This window comes from Sceloporus undulatus, chromosome 1, assembly GCF_019175285.1.
Source record: "Sceloporus undulatus isolate JIND9_A2432 ecotype Alabama chromosome 1, SceUnd_v1.1, whole genome shotgun sequence".
NCBI classification, from domain to species: domain Eukaryota; kingdom Metazoa; phylum Chordata; class Lepidosauria; order Squamata; family Phrynosomatidae; genus Sceloporus; species Sceloporus undulatus.
In genome coordinates, this window is record NC_056522.1 from 355,190,506 (window position 1) to 355,213,241 (window position 22,736).

The following is a 22,736-nucleotide window of genomic DNA, read 5'->3' on the forward strand; positions in this document are numbered from 1 at the left end:
CCTGAAACTCCCTTCCTAGAGAGGTCTGACTGTTTCCTCCTTAACCTCTCGGTGGCAGGGGAATAATTTTATTTTTTAAAACATATCTAACAGACTTTTGGGAAATGTGCAGAAAGAAGGGGCTTTTTATAGAGTGCAATACTGTTTTTATTACTTGTCTTTTTAATGGATATGCTTTAAACTGTTTTAATTATAAATATATAGTTTAATTGCTTTTTAACAGTAACTTTCTGTACTTTTTATCTACATTCCCCCCCCCCCAATTTGTTTTGATATTTGTAATTTGCTCGTGTTCCATTCCAGGGGGAAAATGGGGGCAAGTCCCACATCTGGGGAAAAAGTACATTCAAGAAAAAGAGTGTGCATTAGCCTAATCCTAAATGCAGTGCTAACTCTTCTATTTCCTTTCACTTATAGTACCAATTCATCTACACTGGAATTCTTATATGGTCAGAAAATATTGCACAAATTTCTCATTTTTAAAAAAATCATGTACATGAGAATTACAGTGTGGTACAGTGGTTGGACTCCAATACTGGAAGACCAGGGTTTGAACACCCAATCAACCATGGGAACCCACTGAGCTACCTTGGAAAGTCACACTTTATCAGCCTCAGAGGAAAGTAAAGGTAAAACTCCCTCTGAACAAATTATTCCCCAGCCATGATAAATTGCTTTAGGGTCACCATAAATCAGAAATTATTTGAAGGCATGCATCAACAAACAACATTTATCTGGAGTTAAACTGGTTTTACTCTAAAAGATAATTTCTGTCCCTCCCTGAATTGACACTAGGGGCATCTGAGTCACATGTAGTGTAGTCTTATTTTGGGGGGGGGGGGTTTACATGTGCTCTGTGGAAATGCTCACAGCCATTTTGCTAGAGCAGTCGCTCCTCAGTTGTGCAACCATGGAGTAAAGTGTAATATACACAGACATCTTTAAATTATACATCAAAATGCAGGGTGAAGTCCACCGTACTGCACATGTTTCATGCATTAATCCATGACAACCACTTTCCATAGCAGCTACAAGAAGATATTTTTAGCAGGCTTTGCCATCTCTAGTACTGTAAAAATGAACAACAAAATTTGGATCCTTTAATAATATATAAGGAGGAGGCAGCTGATGATTCTGTATGTTTGGCATTCTGCTCTAAGCTTTCAAGATGTTCTTTCAAGAGGATGCAGAACAGTCTTGAAGTTATTATTCATTGCCAAACAATGTTTTCTTTGCAGAAGATTTCTATTTTTAAAAGATGCTTTAAAGGGTTAATTAATTAACTTATTTAATTTTACATATTGACAAATACTAGGTATTAACTGCAAAGCAAATACAGACTGGAAAGCAAAATGCCTAACTGAATGGTTAAAGTGTACTAAACCAGGATCTTTGGGAAATGCTTATGCTTCTCCCATTGCTATACTTCCACAGAAAAGGCAGAGAATGAGGGAGCAATGATGCAGAGGTTCTAAGAATTTTCTGCTTTGATTCCTAATTTTGGGGGTAAAGCAGGATGAGGATGGATACAAACATGTCACGTAGCCTGATGTAATGTCTCCTCCCCTCTATTATGATATTTATGTCCTTTGCTCCCAGCAAATAAACAGTAGGTAAACTGACAACAGTATGCCTTCTCTGTGGAAATACAATAGTGGAAAAAGGACAAATATTAGTTTGGAACTCTGTAGAGTTACCTTTTGGACTACAGTTCCCAGAATCCCTTAGCCAGCAATGCTAGAGAACGGGGATTCTGGGAGCTGTAGTCCAAAAGTAGCTTTTTCAATCTCTGATCACAACAGTTTAACTCAGCCTTCTTTAGCATACTCTAGATGTTTCAGATTTATTTACACATACAGTATTACTTTATAATTTCAGATAACAGTAAGCACCTCAATCCAGACTGAATTACAGAACAGTCTGCATTTGGTCTTTGATGTTCCCCTGTGTAGTTCTTATCTGAACTGAGCTTCTCAAGTCTAAAATATACATTGAAAAAGACTGATCTATTAAAACAGGGATAGGCAAAGTACAAGTCTTCCATATGCTGTCAGACTGCAACTCCCAGCTATCTTAACTACCAAGAAATGCTGAAAATGCAGTTCAACACTATGTGGAGGGTGTAGCATTCCCGCTGGCAAGCCCTGGGGTTGTGACCCCCTCCCAGGATAGCAATGCTCATCAAGATTGAGATGTGGCAGTCCCGCTGGCAGACCACAGGACTGTGACCCTCTCTCAAGGTGACAATGCTTTATCCACAATTAGGTAGATAAGCCCATGTTGATTCGGCTGGCTTAGCTGGTCTCCATATCCTGCTTCCTTGCCTCAAAAGCACGCACCAAGCATGCACTGATCACGCACCTGTCATGCCAGTCAGATGACCTAGGAGCAAGGCTATCATCAATGATTGTAAGGAAAACAATGGACGGAAGCAAGATGACAATAAAAAGCCCAGCCGAGAACCTGGCTGGGGGAAGCTTGTGCACCCCCATTCCTGTCTCTGCGTTTCCTTGCCGCGACAGGAGGGCCATGCTATTCCTAATCATAGAATCATAGAACTGGAAGAGACCACAAGTGCCATCCAGTCCAACCCACTGCTAAGCAGGAAATCACAATTAAAGCACCCCCAGCAGATGGCCATCCAGCCTCTGTTTAAAGACCTCCAAGGAAGGGGAATTCACTACACTCTGAGGGAGTGTGTTCCAATGTTGAACAGCTCTTACTGTCAAGAGGTTCCTCCTAATGTTGAGGTGGAATCTCTTTTCCTGTAGCTTGCATCCATTATTCCCTGTTCTTGTCTCTGGAGCAGCAGAAAACAAGCTTGCTCCATTCTCAATATAACACCCCTTCAAATAGTTAAACAGGGCTATCATATCACCCCTTAACCATTTCTTCTCCAGGTTAAGCATACCCAGCTCCCTAAGTCTTTCCTCATAAGGCATGGTTTCCAGACCCTTCACCATTTTGGTCACCCTCCTCTGGACATGCTCCAATATGTCAACATCCTTTTTGGACATTCTTAATATCAGATATTAAAACAATGGATTTTGCAATATAAATTGCATGTGTGGTTAGGCTCTATCTAAACTTTGGTGTGGGATGGGGTGGAAGGGTAAAAACCCTCCACCACTCATGTCAGGGTCCCAGGACAGATCAGGCAACAAGTGCTGACTCTACTGAGAAAAGAGAAGTAGTAGCTGCTAGCAATACCTGCTTTGATTCTAAAACATCTCTGATTCGATTATTCATTGTGGCTAAGGCTGATGGAAATGGAAATCCAAAACATCTAGAAGGTATCAGATTGGGAAAGACTAACCTAACATATGCTAGAATTCTGTTATTAGTTTGCTCCATGAGCAATGGAGTATTTTCACCACAGATGTGAAGTAGAATCCTCAGCAGAACACCAAGTCATCTTTTGTTGTTGTTGTGTGCCTTCAAAAATGTTTCTTGACAAGGGGCTTGCCCAGAGTGACCAGATGTCATAACTAGAAAGGAGGACAAGGCACTGTAAAATTTAGGACATTCAGAGAAAATGTAGGATATTACAAAATAAAAGCTAAAAACACTAATATAAATTCATTTCATAAGCTTTATTTACAGCTAAATTATATACAGTATAATGCATTTTATTATGTACGCAACTGTATTTTTCTGATTAATTTTTCTTTGTTAAAATGCCTTGTTGGCTTGCAATATCAAGTTTATTTGTCTGTGGTACAACGTCCATTTCAAAATGTTACAAAAGCACTGCAGGAAAATTGTAAAAATACAACATGTTACCAACATGCTTAAAGAAAAAGTGTCTGACATAATACTAGGAAAATAGAATTAAACAATCAAAATTACAGGAAAAATGCCAGGGCGACAATAAGTCTACAACAACTGATCCTCTCTACAGTCCACTGATGATGATTTTAGACATTTGCAGCAGATCTTTTGGGCTGTGACTGCAAAGGTGGCCACCTAAAATGTAATAGATTTGGAATGGTCTGCCAACAGATCGCAGTATCAGGTAGTATCCAACCCGCCCTTGCTTTCAAAAGGTCTCCCAGGAAATGGTTCCTGCGGTCCCTATACAGTGGGAAGTGTAAAAGATAATGCACTATGTATTTCACCTCCCCAGAACCACAAATGCATAAATGCTGTGTGTAAGCTTTATACCTTCTCCTTAAATGAGCTGAAGGCATTGTCTGAAAACAGAGGACAGTAAAGGCTTTTCTCAAGGCTAAGAAAGTTAAGTCTTGGAAATACTGTTGGATATATTATTCCCTCTTTATAAGGCTGTGTCATGGAGAGAACTATTGCTGTTGGCTGGCAAGCAATTTTTTAAAGGAATCCGATGAAAACTCCTATCTCTGACAGAGTATTTATCATTATGAATCAAGGTCTGGACATTTTCAAAATAGGAAAGGAACAATGATGTCCATAAGTGGGCCCATCCACCCTTAGCAATTTGCTCAGTAAAGCATTGTTTTGTTAAATTACAATCGTCCAACTGCTTTGGGGATTCTAGCCTTAATAGAAGGGAGATCCTCTTCCAGCCTTAGCAATGAAGAGGGTACTCCCAGAGGAAGAGCTAGCAGTTCTTTCAAGAATCTGATCTGAATAATTTTAGTTGCTGCAACATGGACCTGGCCCTTTGCGCCATATAGTAACTGGGACTGGACTTTGAATGTAAAGATTTTTAGAATGGGGCCCACCAGGGAACCTCCTTAATATTGAACTCTGAGCAACAAAAAATCTTAAAATTGTACTTTACTAGCAACAAACCCTTGACTCAGTCTACATTTCAACTATTTCTTTCATTTATCCATTGTGCTGAAATACAGAGAAAAACCTCTTCAGTGTTTGCGTTGTGTCCTCAAGCAGCCCACTGCCTAACACATTTGATTGTCCTCCCCCCCCCCCCCAGAAACTCTGGGGGCAAGTCTCATCTCTTGCTGCTCCTAGTAAAAAGGAACTTTAGAACAATCCATCCTCTTCCCCCTATTAACAGCAAAGGTAAGCTGCCAAGTTTCTTGAAGGGGAACAACAAACATGGTGTTACTCAATAGGATTCTTAGTCATGCTCAAAATGCAGAACATTTTTGAATTCTTCCTGGACAGAACATGTCCTGGAAAAGGAGGGCATCTGGTCACCCTGGGCTTACCATTGCCATCCTCTGAGGTTGAGAGAATGTGACTTGCTCTAGGTTACCCAGTGGGTTTATATGGCCAACTTAGGAATCAAGCCCTGGTCTTCAGAGTCAGTCCACTACACCAGGCTGGCTTTTCTAGGATAAAATTAACCGCCCGCTGCTTCTCAATCAAAATCTACATAGGGATATATTTCAACTTGCCCTAAATTCTTAAACTCCCAGCTGTTTTATCCACCAAGGTCTAAAAATAAGTACATATTAGCTTGCCAGCAACATTAATTGGCCTCACAATAGCTCTCAGTTCACTGCTAGTGACCCTAGTTAGCTGACTTAATTAAAATATCATAAAAGAGAAAGTGCTTTATCATTCTTTCATTGATTACAAGACATGGTTATAAATGCCCTTCTGTTACAGTACACTCCAGAGACATTTACTCCTTACTTCTTGTTCTAAACCTAAATCTTCAACCTTGGAAAAAGTTCATTTAGAAGTGTTAGGATATTTTTTCACAGGAGCTGCTGAAAAGAGTGTTTGAGTTCCACAAGACGATAATAGACAGTTGTAATGATCAGAATGTAAATTTGAGAGGCTACTGGGTTTTGTTTTTTTAATTGTCATCTTCTGATCTCCCTGTCTTCAGCTATTCATTAGGCAAAGTGAGACAGTCATCTCAGGTGGCAGATGCTGGGAGATGGCAGCAGGAAGCTGAAGGAGGGCTGTGTGCCATATGGCCTTGCCTTGTGACCTCTTGGCCAGTGGTCCCCAACCTGGGATGCCTGCACTCACAGGGAGTGCAAGATGAAATTTCAGGGAATGCAACAAAGAGCGGCTTGCATATTAGAATAATTCTTTCCTTAATAAATTGAGACCTAATTGCTCAATTTAGACTTGTGCTTCATATATTGAGTTAAAAGCTTATTTTTTTAAAGTTCAGTTTGTTCACATGCAGTATTGTATGTGGTTCAATTTGGAGTTGAAAAATTAGAGAGTCTCCTTCATCTTCAAATGTGATATTACATTTGTAGGGGGTGCAATCATTAATCAAACATTTCCTAGGAGTGTGGGACATAATAAAGGTTGGGAACCAATGCTCTAGGCTAAGCTAATCTACTGCCATTAGGTGTAATGAAGGATGCAGCACCATCAACAGTATTAAAAAACAATTAAACTATCAACTCTAGTTGGCTTTTATACATGGAATAGGAGAAGAAATAATTTTGTTCTTCGCCTCAGTGGGACCCTGCATATTATCTTTACAATCTTCTAAAACACGATGTATTGGGGGCCAAGAGGAGAACTATATGCTACAAGAAAGACACCATGACCTCCATGTAGAAAGCTCTTGTAGCACCTTTAAAACTAACTGAAAGAAAGAAGTTGGCAGTATGAGCTTTCGTAGACTAAAGCCTGCTTCCTCAGATTCATTTGGGCCAAATGCATCTGAGGAAGTAGATTTGTCTTCGAAACCTCATGCTGCCAACTTCTTTCTTTCAGTGAGTTTTAAAGGTGCTACAAGACCTCACTACATACTGATCCTACAGACTAATAATGCTATATCTTTGAATTCCACCATAACCTACAGTTCATATTGTTATATAAGTGTTTATTCTCCTGTGCCTCTGGAAGAAATTGGGTAGAAATTCAGTTGGTTCATATTTTAATCAAGACCTAAGTGTTACTTCCAACCCAATTAAGTGAAAGAAATGCTATCTACCAAATATCCCTGTTATTAAAAATTTCAGTATTTACTGATTTTTGCAATGCAATTATCCCATTTTAAAAATGCATACACTGGGGGAAATGCATTCAAAATGCATAGATAGCTAGATGGCAAAAGAGGATGCATTACATTAGGATATATTGTTTGCAAAAATGCTATATCAGATACGCATATATATATATATATATGTGTGTGTGTGTGTGTGTGTGTGTGTGTGTGTATATATATATGTATGAGAATTCCATACAAAAACATAAACAATTTTTTGTGTCATTCTTTTTCACAGAGATGTGGAAATGGAAGACAACGAATTTAATACTAGAAAACAGAGAAAATGAGAAATGAAAATTGATATTCATCCACCTCACATCACTAACAGACAAGGAAATGGATCAGGGCAAATAAGAGCATACTGTAATGATATCAGGGCATAGTGACCATTTATTATATGCTCTTGAGGGAAAACATGACACAAGGATGACAGCCCTTTGCTTCTAAGGATACTCAATTCCAATCATTTAGATTAATTTATTGGGGGGAAAATTGGAAAGAGTACTGTTTTTCTGGTCAACATTTAACAGACTAGACAAGAAATCAAGGGCATCTGCTCTGCAATGCTTGCAACATATTTTAGCTCCTTTTTTCACACCATGTTCTTTCAAACCAATGTGCTAAACATGTAACTAAAGAACTGGATTCATACTAGTAGGGGGGAAATCAAGTAGCTTATAAAAATTGATCTTACAAAACAAAAAATGTTTCAAAACCCCAAGGCTCTATACTGTACTTGAATGGTACAAGAAAACTGTAAAACTCCTTCCTGACTCTAAAGTATTCAAAGAAGCTACATACTGTGAAGTCGAAGGCTTTCATGGCCAGCATCCATAGTTTTTTGTGGCTTTTTCAGGCTATGTGGCCATGTTCTAGAAGAGTTTCTTCCTGACATTTCGCAAGCATCTGTGGCTGGCATCTTCAGAGAATGTTTGCCTGGAAAGGACTTGGATATATATATATTGTGTGACCTGGAAAGGCAGGAATGATTTGCATGTATATTGTTTTGTTGCTAATGGCAGGCCTCAGGGTGGGAGGCTCTGCAAAAGAGGATTAATGTATGCTTGATAGTGCTCATTGTCTGCTGGGAGATTTCTCATTTGCATTTGTTGATAACAAGATAAAGACTCAACAGTCAACCATTCAAAGCCTCATCCTGACAATCTCCTGTGTCCAGCTCAAGAGACACATCTTCTTTTGCTTCTGTGTTCAACAGAGTATGGAAACCCCCCCCCCACATACACACACACAGTGGCAAAGCCAACACAACTCGAGGGTTTGTGGGAAGGGGAGCATTTTGGCTTTGTCTACATCTAATGGGTGCTCTGAGCACTGCTCAGGTATGGAAGAAAGCAGACATGACCATGTCTCCCTCTCCACTCACAGTTGGAAGGGGATGGTGCACATATACCTTCTTCATTTGGTTCTTGCATTAAACATGTATTCCTACACTGATGTACCCGTCGGGCAGAAGAAACCAGCAATGTAGACTTCCCCAATTATTTTTACAGTGCTCTCAATAAACCTTTCTGATTCAGTGGAATAAACTTATCTATGGAAAATTTCTTAATGGAATATTTGAAAATATTTAAAGTGAATATCATATAAGTTTTCTTTTTTGAAAAATTGTAGAAATTTTTCCACCCTACACCTCAAGTTGAGAAAAAACAAAACAACTCTGCACATCCTAGGTATATGTTTTTATGCTCCCTTCCTCCTTCCCAGCACTTTGCTATACCTGTATTCGTGGTTGTTTGATCTTACATGGGAAGAGAAGTTTCCAAACCTTTATGCCTGAGGTGGATAACTGCAGCCCTCCAGATATTATTGGATTTCGGCTTGCTTAAGCCTCCATCATTGGCCATACCAAATAGCCTAGTCATATCACGCCTCATCATATTAGTAATCCAGACTGCAGGAGTTCCTTTTCAAGTTCAATTAGATTTTCTGCTGTTTTTGATCCTTTTAACAAAAGCATAATGTTTCAAGTTAGAAAGTCCAGAATGCAGTACTTCAAAACAAAGGTTGCCATGGAAGAAAATTAAGCCTTCTAAGCAAAAACAACCAAAATCTCCCCTGACCTTGGTGGAGACACAGGAGGATAGAAACTTTTTACAGATGTAACAAATTTGTCAGAGGAGAAAGGAACAAAAATACTTCCTGACTTCACTTTTGTGTATCTGAAAGAATTTAAGCTATTTCAAAATGAAATAAAATATAATGAAAATGACTTTGCATAGTTATTCAAATGTATGAGTGCTGCTATGACAGAGTTTTTCTGCTTGAAGTATCTTAAATTTTACAGCATGAAATGCATCATCAAGGAGAAACAGTAAACCAAAATGACAAATGTAGATTGTGTTGATTTTTTTTTACAGTGCCTTTCAGATAACATACCAAGTAAGTAAGATGACAAGTCTGTGCTACAAGGAACTTACAAACTACATTTTGACAGATGATAGAAACACAACAGAGGCAAGAGCTACATAGATGCCCATATGTCATTAAATATAATTAGAGCTGGTTTCAGTCAGAAGGAAATTACAAGTCAGGAAGATTCATGAAAGAAACTGGCATTTAAAGAACAGGTATTAGTATTTTCCCTCAGTCATGAATCTCTAACTTGGGTCCTAGGAGAAATCTCTGTAGGGAAATCTGCACTGTGGTGGATTTATAAGAGTGGTACAGTATGCACAGATTTCCTTGAAGTTTACAGAATGTATTTTGAATTTAATCAGTGAAGCTCCAGAGTTAAAAAAATAAATCTTACATAAAGTCCATCTTTTCTCCTATATGAAATTCACAAAGTCCAGCCTAGTTAACTACATCCCTTCAAGCAGTAGGTTTTTGAATGAGCACATCAATTTAAGAGAGGAAAACATGCACACACCATCCTCTCCTTATCTTTTGCTTGCCTTTTAAGTCTTACTGATTACTGTTTCTGCAGCAGCAGCCTCTGATTGCAAAGCAGCCACTCAGAGCTGCTATCAGAATTACATCTTCCACCTACATTCAGCAGACACTGTAGTTGCTGCTTTGAGAGGAGATGCTTAATTAAAAGTGGAGACTGTAGCTATGACATGCATTTCAGCTGTTTGCTAAGAAACACACCAACAATTATCAAGTACACCTTGAAATTGATCATTGGACTACACCACCTCTACTGGATTTAGCTCAAGAGAGGGATTAAAATAGAGTAATTGAGAAGAAGATATATTAAAGTAGGGTTTTTCCCCCCAGTCTTCTAGTTTAGCTGTTACAGAACGGGCCCAGTAGCAATATTGCCTTCATAAACTAGAGGAGGCAGGGGGAGTTTGCTTGATCCTAAAATTGCCTACAGAAAATAAATCATCACACAGAGCACAGATAATTGGGTATCACCAAGTCCGAGACCAGTTTGTCACCAGCAGTGAACAAAGTGAGGCCTTACATATGATGGTCCTGTCTGCATTGGTCAGATTACTAAAGGAGAAGTCCAGAGTATCCTGGCCTTGGAGCTGCCCTGCTTTCCCCATTACTTTAGCCCTCCAGTCTGATGTGGGGCAGTTGTCTGCCTGGTACAGCCATGATGGCAGCAAATCACTCATTCCTGAGATCAGAACAAGGTGCCCAGCCTCAATCACATGCCTGGACACCTCATTCTGACCTCAGAGTGAAGTGACTTGTGGTGGAGCATCCATGCTGGGTAGCCCAGCAGGAGAGCTGTGCAAACAGCCATCCAGCATCACAACAGAGGGCTCCAGATCTTCCAGGAAGATCCAAGACAACTAGTGAATTTTTAAAATCTTGTGTTAACAATGTTATACCCCAGGTTTATTATTGAATGGACCAGACATCAACTGGGTCCTGAGTCTCTCCACTGAAAGAATGGGGAGAAGCCATATTATTTGGCTCTCGCAGAAAGGGCTGTTGTTACACTACAACTCCCAGTGGCACATGTCTTCCAAAATTTCACAGATGAAGACCAGGATACATGTGGTCAAGCCGCATCGGAGTGTGATCAAGATAAAAAAAGGGAAGGATACACAAGCTAATTGAAACTGCAGCAGTTTGCTTTTGCATGAGTTTACAATGAAGAGCAACATTCCACCCTCCTCTCTTCTCCCCCACAACAAGTTGAGCACAAACTACTTTTGCAGTCTGAATCCATTTTGCAGCAAATAAAGTAAACTGAGGTCCAAGTGGGGAAATAAGAGGAGGAAAGGAAAATGAGAACATTTTAAACACAGCCAAAAAGGTGGGATAGCAGATAATTGAGATTGTCCCTGCCAAATAGGAACATTTAGAGGATATAGTGACCCAGACTATATCCACAGTGAAAAATGTGGGAATCTGACAACTTCTGAAAGACCACAAGTTTCCCATCCCTGAATTAAGCAAAATGAAGTGGTTGCCTCAGTAGTAGGTGCTTTCTGGACTACACTCACAAAAAAATCCCATAATAGGTGGTAGTTAGTAACTTCCCCAAACTCTGAAATTCTGATGTCATAAATGGCAGCACATTACAGTGGGGCCTTGGTATCCACTGGGGTTTGGTTCCAGGCTCCTCCATGGATACCAAAATCCATGGATGTTCAAGTAGTATAATTGTAACCCTTATATAAAATGGCAAAATCAAGACTATTTTTAAATTTTAAAACTGGAATTTTTAATATATATATATTTACAGCCTGTGGATGATTGAACAAATGGATGTAGAATCCATGGATGCAGAAGGCTGACTGTATTATTTAATTAGTTATTTTGTTGTTGTTATATCTTTACTGTCAGGGGTAGGATACGTTTCTTATGGGATTTTCTGCCTCCTGTGCCAAAATACCTTTCTTACCACAAGATGTAATATTAGCCAGGAGCTTACATCACTTCGCTTAAAGGCTTCTCCTAGAATAACCTGGCCAGTGCAGACAGGACACATCCTTTTGTGTCATGTCTTTTTAGACTGTAAACCTGAGGGAAGGGAACTGTCTAATTAACAGTCTGTAAATCACTCTGAGAGCCTTTGTAACAGAAGTGTGGGATATAAATACTCTAAACAAATAAATAAAAATACAGGGGGATCAGACAAATGCATTTATATTTTAATGATTTCTGAACTCCTTTTAAAGAATGCTGGCTTCCGAAGCAGTTTGAAAAACAAATTAAAACAATGAAACATCATGAAAATTCACGTAAGAGAAGAAAACCAGCTGCAAGAACATCTTACAAATTAGATGCTAAACTACTCATAGTCTAAAAGATGTTAAAAGCCTGGGCAAATGAAAAGGTCTTTACTTGAAAAGAAACAATCCAACAAACAAAAACCAGAGGACAGTAGATGTTTGTATTTTCCAAATATTAAAACAATGATTATTCTTTTTGCTGTTTTTACTTTCCCCAGCAAACCTAGGAAGTATTCAGGATGAAACCTAAAGCCCTGATGAATCCAGTTTGAGAATTACAGGATGTACAGACCAGCTACTGTATAAAGGCAGGCCTGGGGGCAGAGTAGAGGAATGGTGTCCACACAATGCACAGCCCAACTCCATCCCCATGCCGGCATGATGCCGCACTCCGCACCACACAGTGGGCGGCATCATGGCATTCTTCTGATGCAGCGTCCCGATGACACAGCGCCAAAGGAGTGCCAAAAAGCCATGGCACTAACAGCTACTGTGCCATTTCCACATCGCAAAAAGGAGACACTTTTTGTGGCTCCTTTTTGCAGTGCGGAAAGGCCAGACTGGGGCCGTGCCTTGTAGTTGCCACGACCCCGATCTGGCACTAAAAGGGGCAGTCTGTCAAACCCCTTACAGACTCTGACAAAAAAAAAATAAAAATGCTGCAGCTCTTGAAAGATTGCATAGGCTCATCTGTCTTTTCCTTTGGCCCAATGAATGCATTGATAGAATATGGATTTTAGACTGCTTGGTGACTTCTAGGAAAATGCATGTTGCCCAGTCTGGATGACAAAACAGAGAAGTTCTTATCCTTGATAGCCACCCATCACACTTAAAATGCCATGGAAGAACTTAACATGACATACAAATATTATAAGAACAATACTGCTGGATTAGACCAAAGGCTGTCAATACAGTCCATCCTGTTCCTCAGAGTGGCCAACAAAATGCCTCTGAGAAGGCCACAAGTAAGGCATTATGACTGTCATCAGGCATTATTCATTTTACAGGTTACATTAATACCCCCTTTTCTCCAATAAGTTCAAAGCAGTGTACATGGCTCACCTTCTCCTCATTTTATCCTGATAAGAACCCTGTGAGGTACGTCAGCCTAAGAGACAGTGACGGGCCTGAGGTGAGCCAATGAATTTCATGACTTAGTGGCAACTTGAATCTCCTAAGCCCCAGCCCAGTCCAACAACCTAATGACTACTCAATACTTATTCAACACATTCATAACCCTGTGTTCCCAAAAATGTTCTTAAAGGATGTTTTATAGTGGACCCTTGATATATGCTGGGGTTTGGTTCCAAGATCCCCCGTGGATAACAAAAATCCATGGATGCTCAAGTCCCATTAAATATAATGACATAGCAAAATGATATCCCTTATAAAAACATGGAAAATCAAGGTTTGTTATTTGAAATTTATACTTTTTTTGAACCTTTTCAAACCGTGGATGCTTGAATCCGTGTATAAGAAATCCGTGTATAAGAAGGGCCAACTGTATTACATTTTGTTTTAAGTTCACAGTTGATTGGCACATAGTACATTCATGCCTGCATCATTTTTTAAAATCTTCTTAAAAGTCTAACTTTACTAAGTTCATTTACTGATTGATTGATTGATTGGTTACTTAATAGTTTATATTCTGCCTTTCTCCTGACATGGGGTCAAAGTTCTAGCTGCCGTTCTTCTTTTTAAATTCAATTCCTGTAAGGATCACTTTGTAAGCTTGCTCCTTATAGCTTGCAAAACACAAATATACAGTCCTCTTCCCTTGGTTGAAAAGTTAATTAGTAAATGCCCTAGAAGAACTTCATGATGCAGCCTTGTCTGTAATGGATCATTTTTAATTTACTCACTTAGCACTTTTGGCCAGAGGCATAACACAACAGAGATGTCACAAATGCCATACATTCCTTAAGGATACAAGTAAGCAGCATGCAGCTGTATCATTAACGAAAAAACAGGGCAAAGATTCCCACAGTACTCTCAGGGTCAAACTGCACACTGCCATGGGAATTCAAATGATGTTGTCAATGTGGAGCAGCAAATCAGGATTGTACCATAGATGTAGGTAGGTCTTTAACTGGGACCATGTATGTTGTTTTTTTTTCCAGAAGCAAATTATGTTGGGAGCTCCCAACATGGAGCTCCAATGCAACTTGTACTTCAGTTGTCCTAAAGGGAGTACGTGTCAAGTTACACTACCTTCAGTATAACTCAGAACATGAATTATATAGCTTTAAAAATGGAAGTGTGGTGATCTAAAAATCACAAATTCTCGTGAGTCAAAAAGCAAAGAACTACCTGTCTAAGAAAATGAGATAGCAACATATGAAGTTGTCTCATATGGGTTCAAATTATTAGTACCTCTAGCCCATTATGGTCTCTGAAGGGCTTCTATCCAACCACTGAGTTACAGACCCCTTGCTCCAAAAGGTATAGAAGATTAAACATATTCAGCTAAAACAATTTCAGATATCATGAGCTTCAAATCCCATCATTCTTTGTTGCCTATACTCAGAGCAGATAAAAGTTCAATTCAATCTTTTCAAGCTCAGCTTTTACTCCAAGTACAGACATCGTTCCAAATCCTGGTCTACAAAACAATGCTTCAGACAACAAATTTTTGAGGGCCGGTGGTAGCCTTCCAAGCAGTTCTTCATGACACACGCATCCATCATCTTAGACCTCTCTATGAAAACAAGCTGTGAGTGCCGTACATCCTGGTCATCACCCCCTAAACCAATGGCACAGCCTAATAAATCTGCCCTACCATGAAGTTTTGCTCCGGTCCCCATTTGCTAGCATTCCAGAGAGTGAAACTCTGGAAGGTTATACTGGTGCCAATGTAGGGTCATCCAGGGTATTAGGGACAAGTTTGCTGCTGCTGCTGCTGCTTTTCACATGATGCTGCATGAAATCAGGACAGACTCCAGACAGAATGCAAGGTGAATCAGGAAATAAGCAAATTTGCAAAACTACCGTATTTACATTTCCATTTTGCTTGCAAATTCACTCCCTTGATGCCTCTTGTTCCCAGAGTTCCTTGCTGTGCCAGGGAGAGGGAGAAAGCCTTTTTCTTAAAGGGATATACACACATTTCCCTTGCCCTGCTGCTTTCTCCTTCATCCTGCAGCCTCTAATTAAGGGAACAGTTGCTGTGAGAAGGCAGAGAGAGGACGTTTTGGCATTCCTCCTGGCAGGAGGGAGAAATGGAGGACATGTCCTGGAAAAGGAGGACATCTGAGAGTATCAGCCCTCACTGGAATCAGGCAGGTTTATGGCCTCAGCCCCCTCCTCTTTCTCTCTCTCTCTCGTGTGTCTTTGTGTGTGGTTTTACAGTTTGCAAAGGGAGGCCTCATCCTGCCTTCCTCTGAAACACCTTCTGTGGCTTCTGGGGCAAAGAGTTTTTTTCCTCCCTGTTTCTCTTCCCTCCCTGGAGCATGTGGCTGTGTATGCACTTGTGGAAATGACAGTTTGTAGCATGTGCTGAAAAGGTATTTCTAAGCTAGCAATGGGTGTTTGTCCTCCTCTGTTTGATGCCCAAATTTGCATTGGACCCTAAATAATGTTCCTTTAATCCCGTGTTGTGCTCTTGTGTGTGATAACCATTAGCAAATGGGATTGCTTTTCTGGGATGCCAGCACTTTAACCATTTTCGGGATGGAAGCACATAGGTCCCCGTGTGAAAAAGTCCTGAGAATTGTTCATGCTTAGCTCTCACATTTGCCAAGACACCATTCCCTTGGCAACTCTGCCTGTCCTTTATCTTTGGATGCCTAAACTGTATTGCTAAATGCTCAACTTCACAAGCAGCAGAAATGCCAAAAACATGAGACGAAAAATTGCATAGGGACAGAATTTTTATTTGAAGAGCAAGGTCCACATTTTGCTTCCTCTCCTGTAGCTACACCTCTGACCTAAATTGGTCTGCTGCCTTCTGGTGTGTTAGAGGACCCTATACCACTGTCAGAGAGTCCATTTGAGTCCACTGAAGGTCCATTTGCTTGCCAGTCAGGTTCTGTACATGAAACAGAAGGAAGAAAAGTGCCATTTTGTTCTTTATCTCAGGCAGCAAAATGCCTTAGGCCACCCCTGCCTCCCTGTATTACATCAAAGGAAGACCAAGAGGTGTTGTTGGGTTGTTGCTTTTTTTAACTCAGTCCAAAATAATTTCCCTAAGTTTGAGAAGTCCTTGTGCAAGGTTAGAAGGAGAGTTCAGACTGTAGCATTTACACTTCTGCTATATAATACAAAATGCCAGTGTAAGTTGCCTTTGGCATCCCAGCAAATGGAGCTTTCAAGCCTTGCCGGCTGTTAAAAAAATCAATAGCAAAATTCCCTGTGGACCTCAGTTAAGCACAAGGCAAACATTCTGTGCTACTTCAAAAAACCTCGCTGGTGTACTGAGATCATTCCTTGCACTGGGTGGAAAAACCGGTTGGGTTTTTAACTGGACGACGACTGCTGTACTAGGTCCATTACCTCACAGCTGATTATGTAGTCTCTTGCTCATGAGAACTCATAATATATCCAATTAGTCAGCCTCTGATATCCCAGAATAATATTTTGCTGCTGCCAACCACACTTAAATCTTCTGGAATTGTCTTTTCTTTCTTTTTTTGTTTAGACATTTCAGTTAGTCTTTTATCTTTATAGTTATGTTTTCTAAATGATTTTTAAATTATAGCTATTTTAATATAATAAGTAAGGGTCACAACACGCTGCAGAAATAATCCAGTTTGAAACCACTTTAACTGCCCAGGTTCAATGCTGGGGAATTCTGGAAACAGTAGTTTTGTGAGACATTTAGCTTTATCAGAGAGCTCTAGTACCACAATAAATTACAATACCCAGGATTCACCAGCACTGAGCCAGGGCAACTAAAGCGGTCTCAAAGTGGATTATTTTTGTAGTGTGTTTTGGCCTTTATTTTTTAAAATTTTGTGTCATCAGCTTTTCAGCTGTATTTTGTTTTAACTTTGTTGTAATCCACCTCAAATCCTATGTTGCGAGAAAGGTGGGATATAAATTAAACAAATAAAGGACACACACACACTATGCCAGTGATGCACAAGAATGACCACTCCAGATTAATAGAATAGTGAGGATGAAATTCATTTTTCTGTTACAAACACAAACAGAATTTCTAATTGGTAGGTTTAAGAGAATAGAACCTACTCCCAACTGCAGAGAGAATGCAAAAATGTGGGGTTTTGTGATTTCTGTTCCCTTTCTTGAACTTAGGTACACAAGGAATTTCACATTTTGCATTAGGTACACAAGGTATTTTGCATTAGAATGTGGTCAAAAGGGTGTGGCCAAGCAACAAGAGGGCAAAAGTTATGAATGAGGAAAACCCCACTATTTTAAGCAGAAAAGCAGTGGAACCTGCATCCTGAACTTAGGAAAGCCAGAGCCTACTGGGAAGGGGAAAATTCCATCCCCTCCTCTCTTCCCAGTTGAATTAATTGAATACAAACTACTTTTACACTTTTAACTTAGTTTGCAGCAACTGAAGTAAGCTGAGGAGAAAAAAGGAAAGTGGTAGGAGGAGAGAGAAAAAAAGGACTTTTAAAAAGCAGCTGGGAAGGTGGGATGGCAGAGGACTAGCCAGGGTCTTCCAGCCAAACTGGGACAGTTGGAGGTAAAAGTGTGGGTTCCTGATCCAGATTAAGAACACTGTGTCTGGGTAAGGGATACTTGACCTTTCCATCCTTCAATATACATAATTTTTTGTTTTTGTTGTTAACCTCCCTAATACTGCAAGTAAATTCTGGTGAGGTGCCTTCTTAAGGGTGCTTGGCTTTTATGCATTTGGCAACAGTGCAATGCTTACAGGAGTATTGCCATGATGTTTGAAAGTTATTTCTTTTCTCATTCATCCTGCCTTTAGTGTGAGCACAAACAGTTAGGCCTGCTGGAATTTTGTAAGTTCTTTGGCACAGTTTTCCTTTGATTGTCCTTTACATCATTTGTTAAATTTTACCCTTGACTTATCTATAGGTCATATCAAAATCCATAATTTTGGTCCCAAAACCTGCCCTTGACTTACACATGAGGTCAAATTAGTCGCCTATATATAGTATCTTTTTCATAATTAGTTGACAAATGATATGCATATGATAGACTATAATTTTCAAAAATAAAATTCTGAACTTTTTAATGTTTGTTTAAAAAACATTAAAGCCATTCTCAGTATGCCTTGATGAGCTACAACAAATTTCTCATATAGATGTGGGCTGAATATCAAAACTTTACTAGCACACACTGATTTTATAGGCACTTTTCAATAAATATACAAAACGACTGAGGAACAGTGTTGTTTAATGTTTAGAGTGCTGGACTGGGATTTGGGAAGTCTATGTTCTTGTTCCCATTGAGCTACCAAATGTACAGCATGAATCTAGGGCCACTCATTCTGTCTCAATCTGAGCTACTTTACAGGATTGTTGAAAGCTTACTCAGAAATCATGCCCATTGTATTAGGAAAACTGACTACCAACTAAATGTGTACAGAATTGCATGGTAAGGCGTGTGCACAGCATAATCCTAAACAAATTCCACAGAGCCAAAGGAGCTTTCTTATAAAGTGAGTTTTGGCTTGGTATAAAGCAAGACTACCTAAGTGCTCATACCTAAAGGAATGAAAATGTCTATAAAGCAAATATTACATAACTTCTCATCAATTGCTGCAATTTTCTTTTTATGCTTCACTGTCATATTATCATTCCCTCCGTGTACCTAATGATAATGGCAGATAATCCCAAATGTATTATTTTAATTCGAGGTATAGCTATGTTTCTGCTTAATGTCAACTTGATTAAAAAGACTAGAATAGGATACATTAAATAAATTGTTTTTCCATCCCTCCACCAAAGCTCTTACTCTATTGCTACTTTCACTGGCACACAGTTTGACAAAGATGAGCAAATACAACAAATATTCTATCTGTGTTGGATGAATAATGGAAGTCAATACAGTTTTGCTTCCACATTACCCAGTCTATAAGCATGGTGAGTTAGAACAATCAATGTGCCACTTCTCTCCTAATTCACTACACAGCAGTACATTACAAGGACAACTGTTTCATCAGTACAGAGCCAATTTTGTTCAGACAGACTGATGTAAAACTAGCTTTCCCCACCACATAGGACATATCCAAACATAAAGCACACTTTTGCTGCAGACCATACTAAATTAGGGTTGCCATTTCACGGCGGTGGGCGGGACTTTCCCGCCTCCTGGGAGGCATGCCCCGTCCTGTCCCGCCCCCATTCCCGGGTGGCTGCCCAACTCTGAGCTCCCAGGGCTGCTGCCTGCCTTCTATAGAGTGCTGCCTGTGCAGCTTGTCTGGAGCAGCAGCAGGACGACTGAAACCAGCAGGGGCGGGGTCTGTTGCACTGCCCTGCCTCTATTGGCCAGCCCTCTGCTTCCTTAGTTGGGCATACTCCAACATCCAAGCAGGGAGGAATTTACACTCAGGCAATCTGCTTCCCCTCTTTCTCTTTCCCCTCCTTCTCTTCTTCTTGTTATTCCGGGTTTTTTTCTTCTCCTCCTCTTCCCCTCCTCTTCCTCCTCTCCTTTTTCTTCCTTTCTTCCCCCTCCTCATCTTTTTCTCTTTCTTCCTCTCTCTAAGCCCCCCTCCTCTTCTTCTCAGGGGTCCAGGGCTTCTCAAGGCTTTGCCCCCATTAGAAAAGAAAAAAGGCTTTGGATCTGTCCCATAAATCCCTCCTAAGTTGAGACATACCTGGGAAAAAGAGGGGTTTGGGGGGGGGGTTGGAGGGGGCAAGGAAAAGGAGGAAGGGGGGAATTGCTAAGAAAGGTTGGGAGTGGGAATGTAGTTTGCAGTGGCACAAGGGACTGCCTGTGATCTTGCAAATGCTATGCCTGCTTGGGGTGGGAAATGTTCTGTAGAATGGGGGGGGGGGGAGGTTTGGCCAGAAAGAGAAGTACATTTCAGGCTTCTGTCTAGGAATAATGCCAAAATGTCCTCCATTTTGAGCATGCCTAAGAAACATGCATTTATATTAACATTTAAAAAAAATTATCAGTTTTTTCAAGTGTCCTCCATTTTTTAAAAAACGTGCCCTACGTTTGAAAATGTTGCCCTACATTTGTCCCGGTTTGGAGGTCCTGCCTTATGGCAACCCTATACTAAATGTACCACCAGACTTCCAGAATTAGTTTGACCTCTTAGCATCAGTTATGGGGCATTAGGTCAAAATGTTCCAACACTTCTACATGAATTAATTAATTAATTTGTTTTATTTATATACCGCTATTTCAAAGATCATAGCGGTGAACAGCAAGTAAGCTAATTAGCAAGTAAGCTAATTTGCCCCCAACAGTCTGGGTACTCATTTTAGCGACCTCGGAAGGATGGAAGCCTGAGTCAAGCTTGGGCCCTTTTGCTGGTCTTGAACTCGCAACCTTGTGGTTTTGAGTGAATGGCTGCAGTACAGGCATTTACCCACTGCGCCACCAGGGCTCCTTTCCACCCACCCTTTTAAAAATATGTCTATAGTACTTGCTTTGAAAGCTCGCTACTTACCCACTTCGTACCCAGATGGCCAGACTTCAGCAGTATCCCTTGGAACAGATAAGGGCAACCTGCACTCCAAATCTTAGACTACAATCCCACCACCACGACAGAGCATGTTAGCTGGGGTTGATACATTTCCACCATTTGGAGGCCTCAGGTTTCCTACACCTACCTTTAAGGCTGCCTGTACATGAATTCTATGAAATCAGTGGGATAGAAGAACAAATGTACATAGGATCAGACAGACAGCTGTGGCTGAATTACTTTCTGTATTATATTTGGCTATTATTACTTACATTTGGACCATCATCAATATTAGACTGCAGCAATAGGCCTCCCCCTTTCTCAGGCAGTTGGTATAAGATCTGATAGGACTCACTCATGGCAGTTTAGTATTTGGATTACAATGGGTATTATTTACTGATAATGGCAAACACCCTACATGCTGTCATCTTTACTACTCTTCTACACATGTCTTTAGTATAATGAGGATTTGAGAGGCATGTAAGAGAGATGATTAGTGTATGAAGGATGTTTGACTCATGCCAAAACAGATTATACCTTGAAACTAAATAGTCTCTGAAATGTAATAGAATATCAACCATGTATAATCAGGTTAGAACACATCATCTGCATGGAGTGGTTACACATACCAACATTGTAGAAAACTCCCGCAGCCCTTGGAAAGAATCAATAAACACAAGGAAAACTGATGAGTTTCTGTTTGTGATATCTTACAGACACTGATATTATAGGATAATCCTTGCCTGCCTGAGAAATTAATACCTAATAATAATAAAAATAGCTGCTACTACTACTATTACTACAACTATTTTTCGAAGCTCTCTTAGGCCCATTCTTTTGTTCCTTTACACATCTTACCTTTGAACTAGGCCTCAGGGACATTCCTGGTATTTCTGGCATGCAATTTGACATAAAAAATGAAGTAGACTGGAACAACATGAAATAAGTACCATTGAAACAATAGGCTTATGCTATCTTAAAACCACATCAATTACACTCTCTAGGGTGGGATACCCACCGCCATCTAGTACGTATTGTATACGTACAAGATGGCGGTGCCCCTTCTACATGGGCGCCGCCATCTTTACGTACTGGACGCACAGCGTCCAGACGTGTCGCGGCGCCTATGACGTTGCGAGTCCGCGCCAGGCGCCTCGCGACGTCATTGAGGCGTCGCAAAAAGAAGCTCCGAAATGGAGCTTCTTTTTTGCTCCGCGCGGGAGCCGTGCGGTTTGGCTGCTGCGGCTCCCGCGCGGAGCAAATGGCGGCGGCGGACCGCTGCAAAGCGGCGGTCTGTACCCCACCTAGGGGTCCTTTCACACTACACAGTTATAGCGCTGTGGTTTCACTTTAACTGCAATTGCACCATTCCATGGAATCGTGGGGTTTGTAGTATGGTGAGGCACTACAGCTTTCAGGCTGACAATTCCTAATGAAACCAGAAATCTCAGAATTCAAGAAGGATGTTGCCATGACAGTTAATGGACAATTCTTTATGAGAAAGAGATAGAAGAAGGTTTCAGTCAGAGAAATATTTACTTGGAGATTAGCCCGGTAGAGCCATTGCAGTTTTCCCCTCTCAGTGAACATGTATATAGAATCATAGAATCCTACAGTTGGAAGAGATCTCAAGGGCCATCCAGTTTAGCTTCCTGCAATGCAGGAAGATCTGGTGAAAGCACTCCTGACTGATGGCTATTCAGTCTCTGCTTAAAGACCTCAAAGGAAGGAGACTCCACTACACTCCGAGGGAGTGTGTTCCACTGTCAAACAGCCCTTACTGTCAGGAAGTTCTTCCTAATGTTGAGGTGGAATCTCTTTTCCTTCAGCTTGCATCCATTGTTCCAGGTCCTGTTCTCTGGAGCAGCAAAAAACAAGCTTGCTCCATCTTCAGTATGACATCCTTTCAAATATTTAAACAGGGCTATCATATCGCCTCTTAACCTTCTCTTCTCTTGGCTATTATCCAGTCCTTTCACACTACACAGTTATAGTGGTATGAAAAAGTATTTGCTGAATTTTCTTGGTCAGTTTATAGACCATTTGGAGGTTGTGTTTCCTCACAGAGGCGCGTTACAGACTGCCAAAA

The 22,736-nt window shown here is 40.4% G+C and overlaps 1 protein-coding gene across 4 annotated transcripts in view; it reads right to left on the reverse strand.

The window, feature by feature from the left end:
* CLMN (calmin) overlaps positions 1 to 22,736 on the reverse strand; it is a 112,651-nt gene that overhangs the window by 81,328 nt on the left and 8,587 nt on the right. Inside the window, exon 1 of one of the 4 annotated variants that reach the window (XM_042445859.1) lies at positions 14,852 to 14,891. The exons of 2 other annotated variants lie outside the window; for them this stretch is intronic. In XM_042445859.1, coding sequence (XP_042301793.1) covers positions 14,852 to 14,876 — 25 coding nt within the window. In that variant the 5' untranslated portion in view covers positions 14,877 to 14,891. Of the gene's footprint in view, positions 1 to 3,316; positions 3,339 to 14,851; positions 14,892 to 22,736 lie in introns of those variants that run through there. One more of the 4 variants, XM_042445861.1, reaches the window with a different exon arrangement.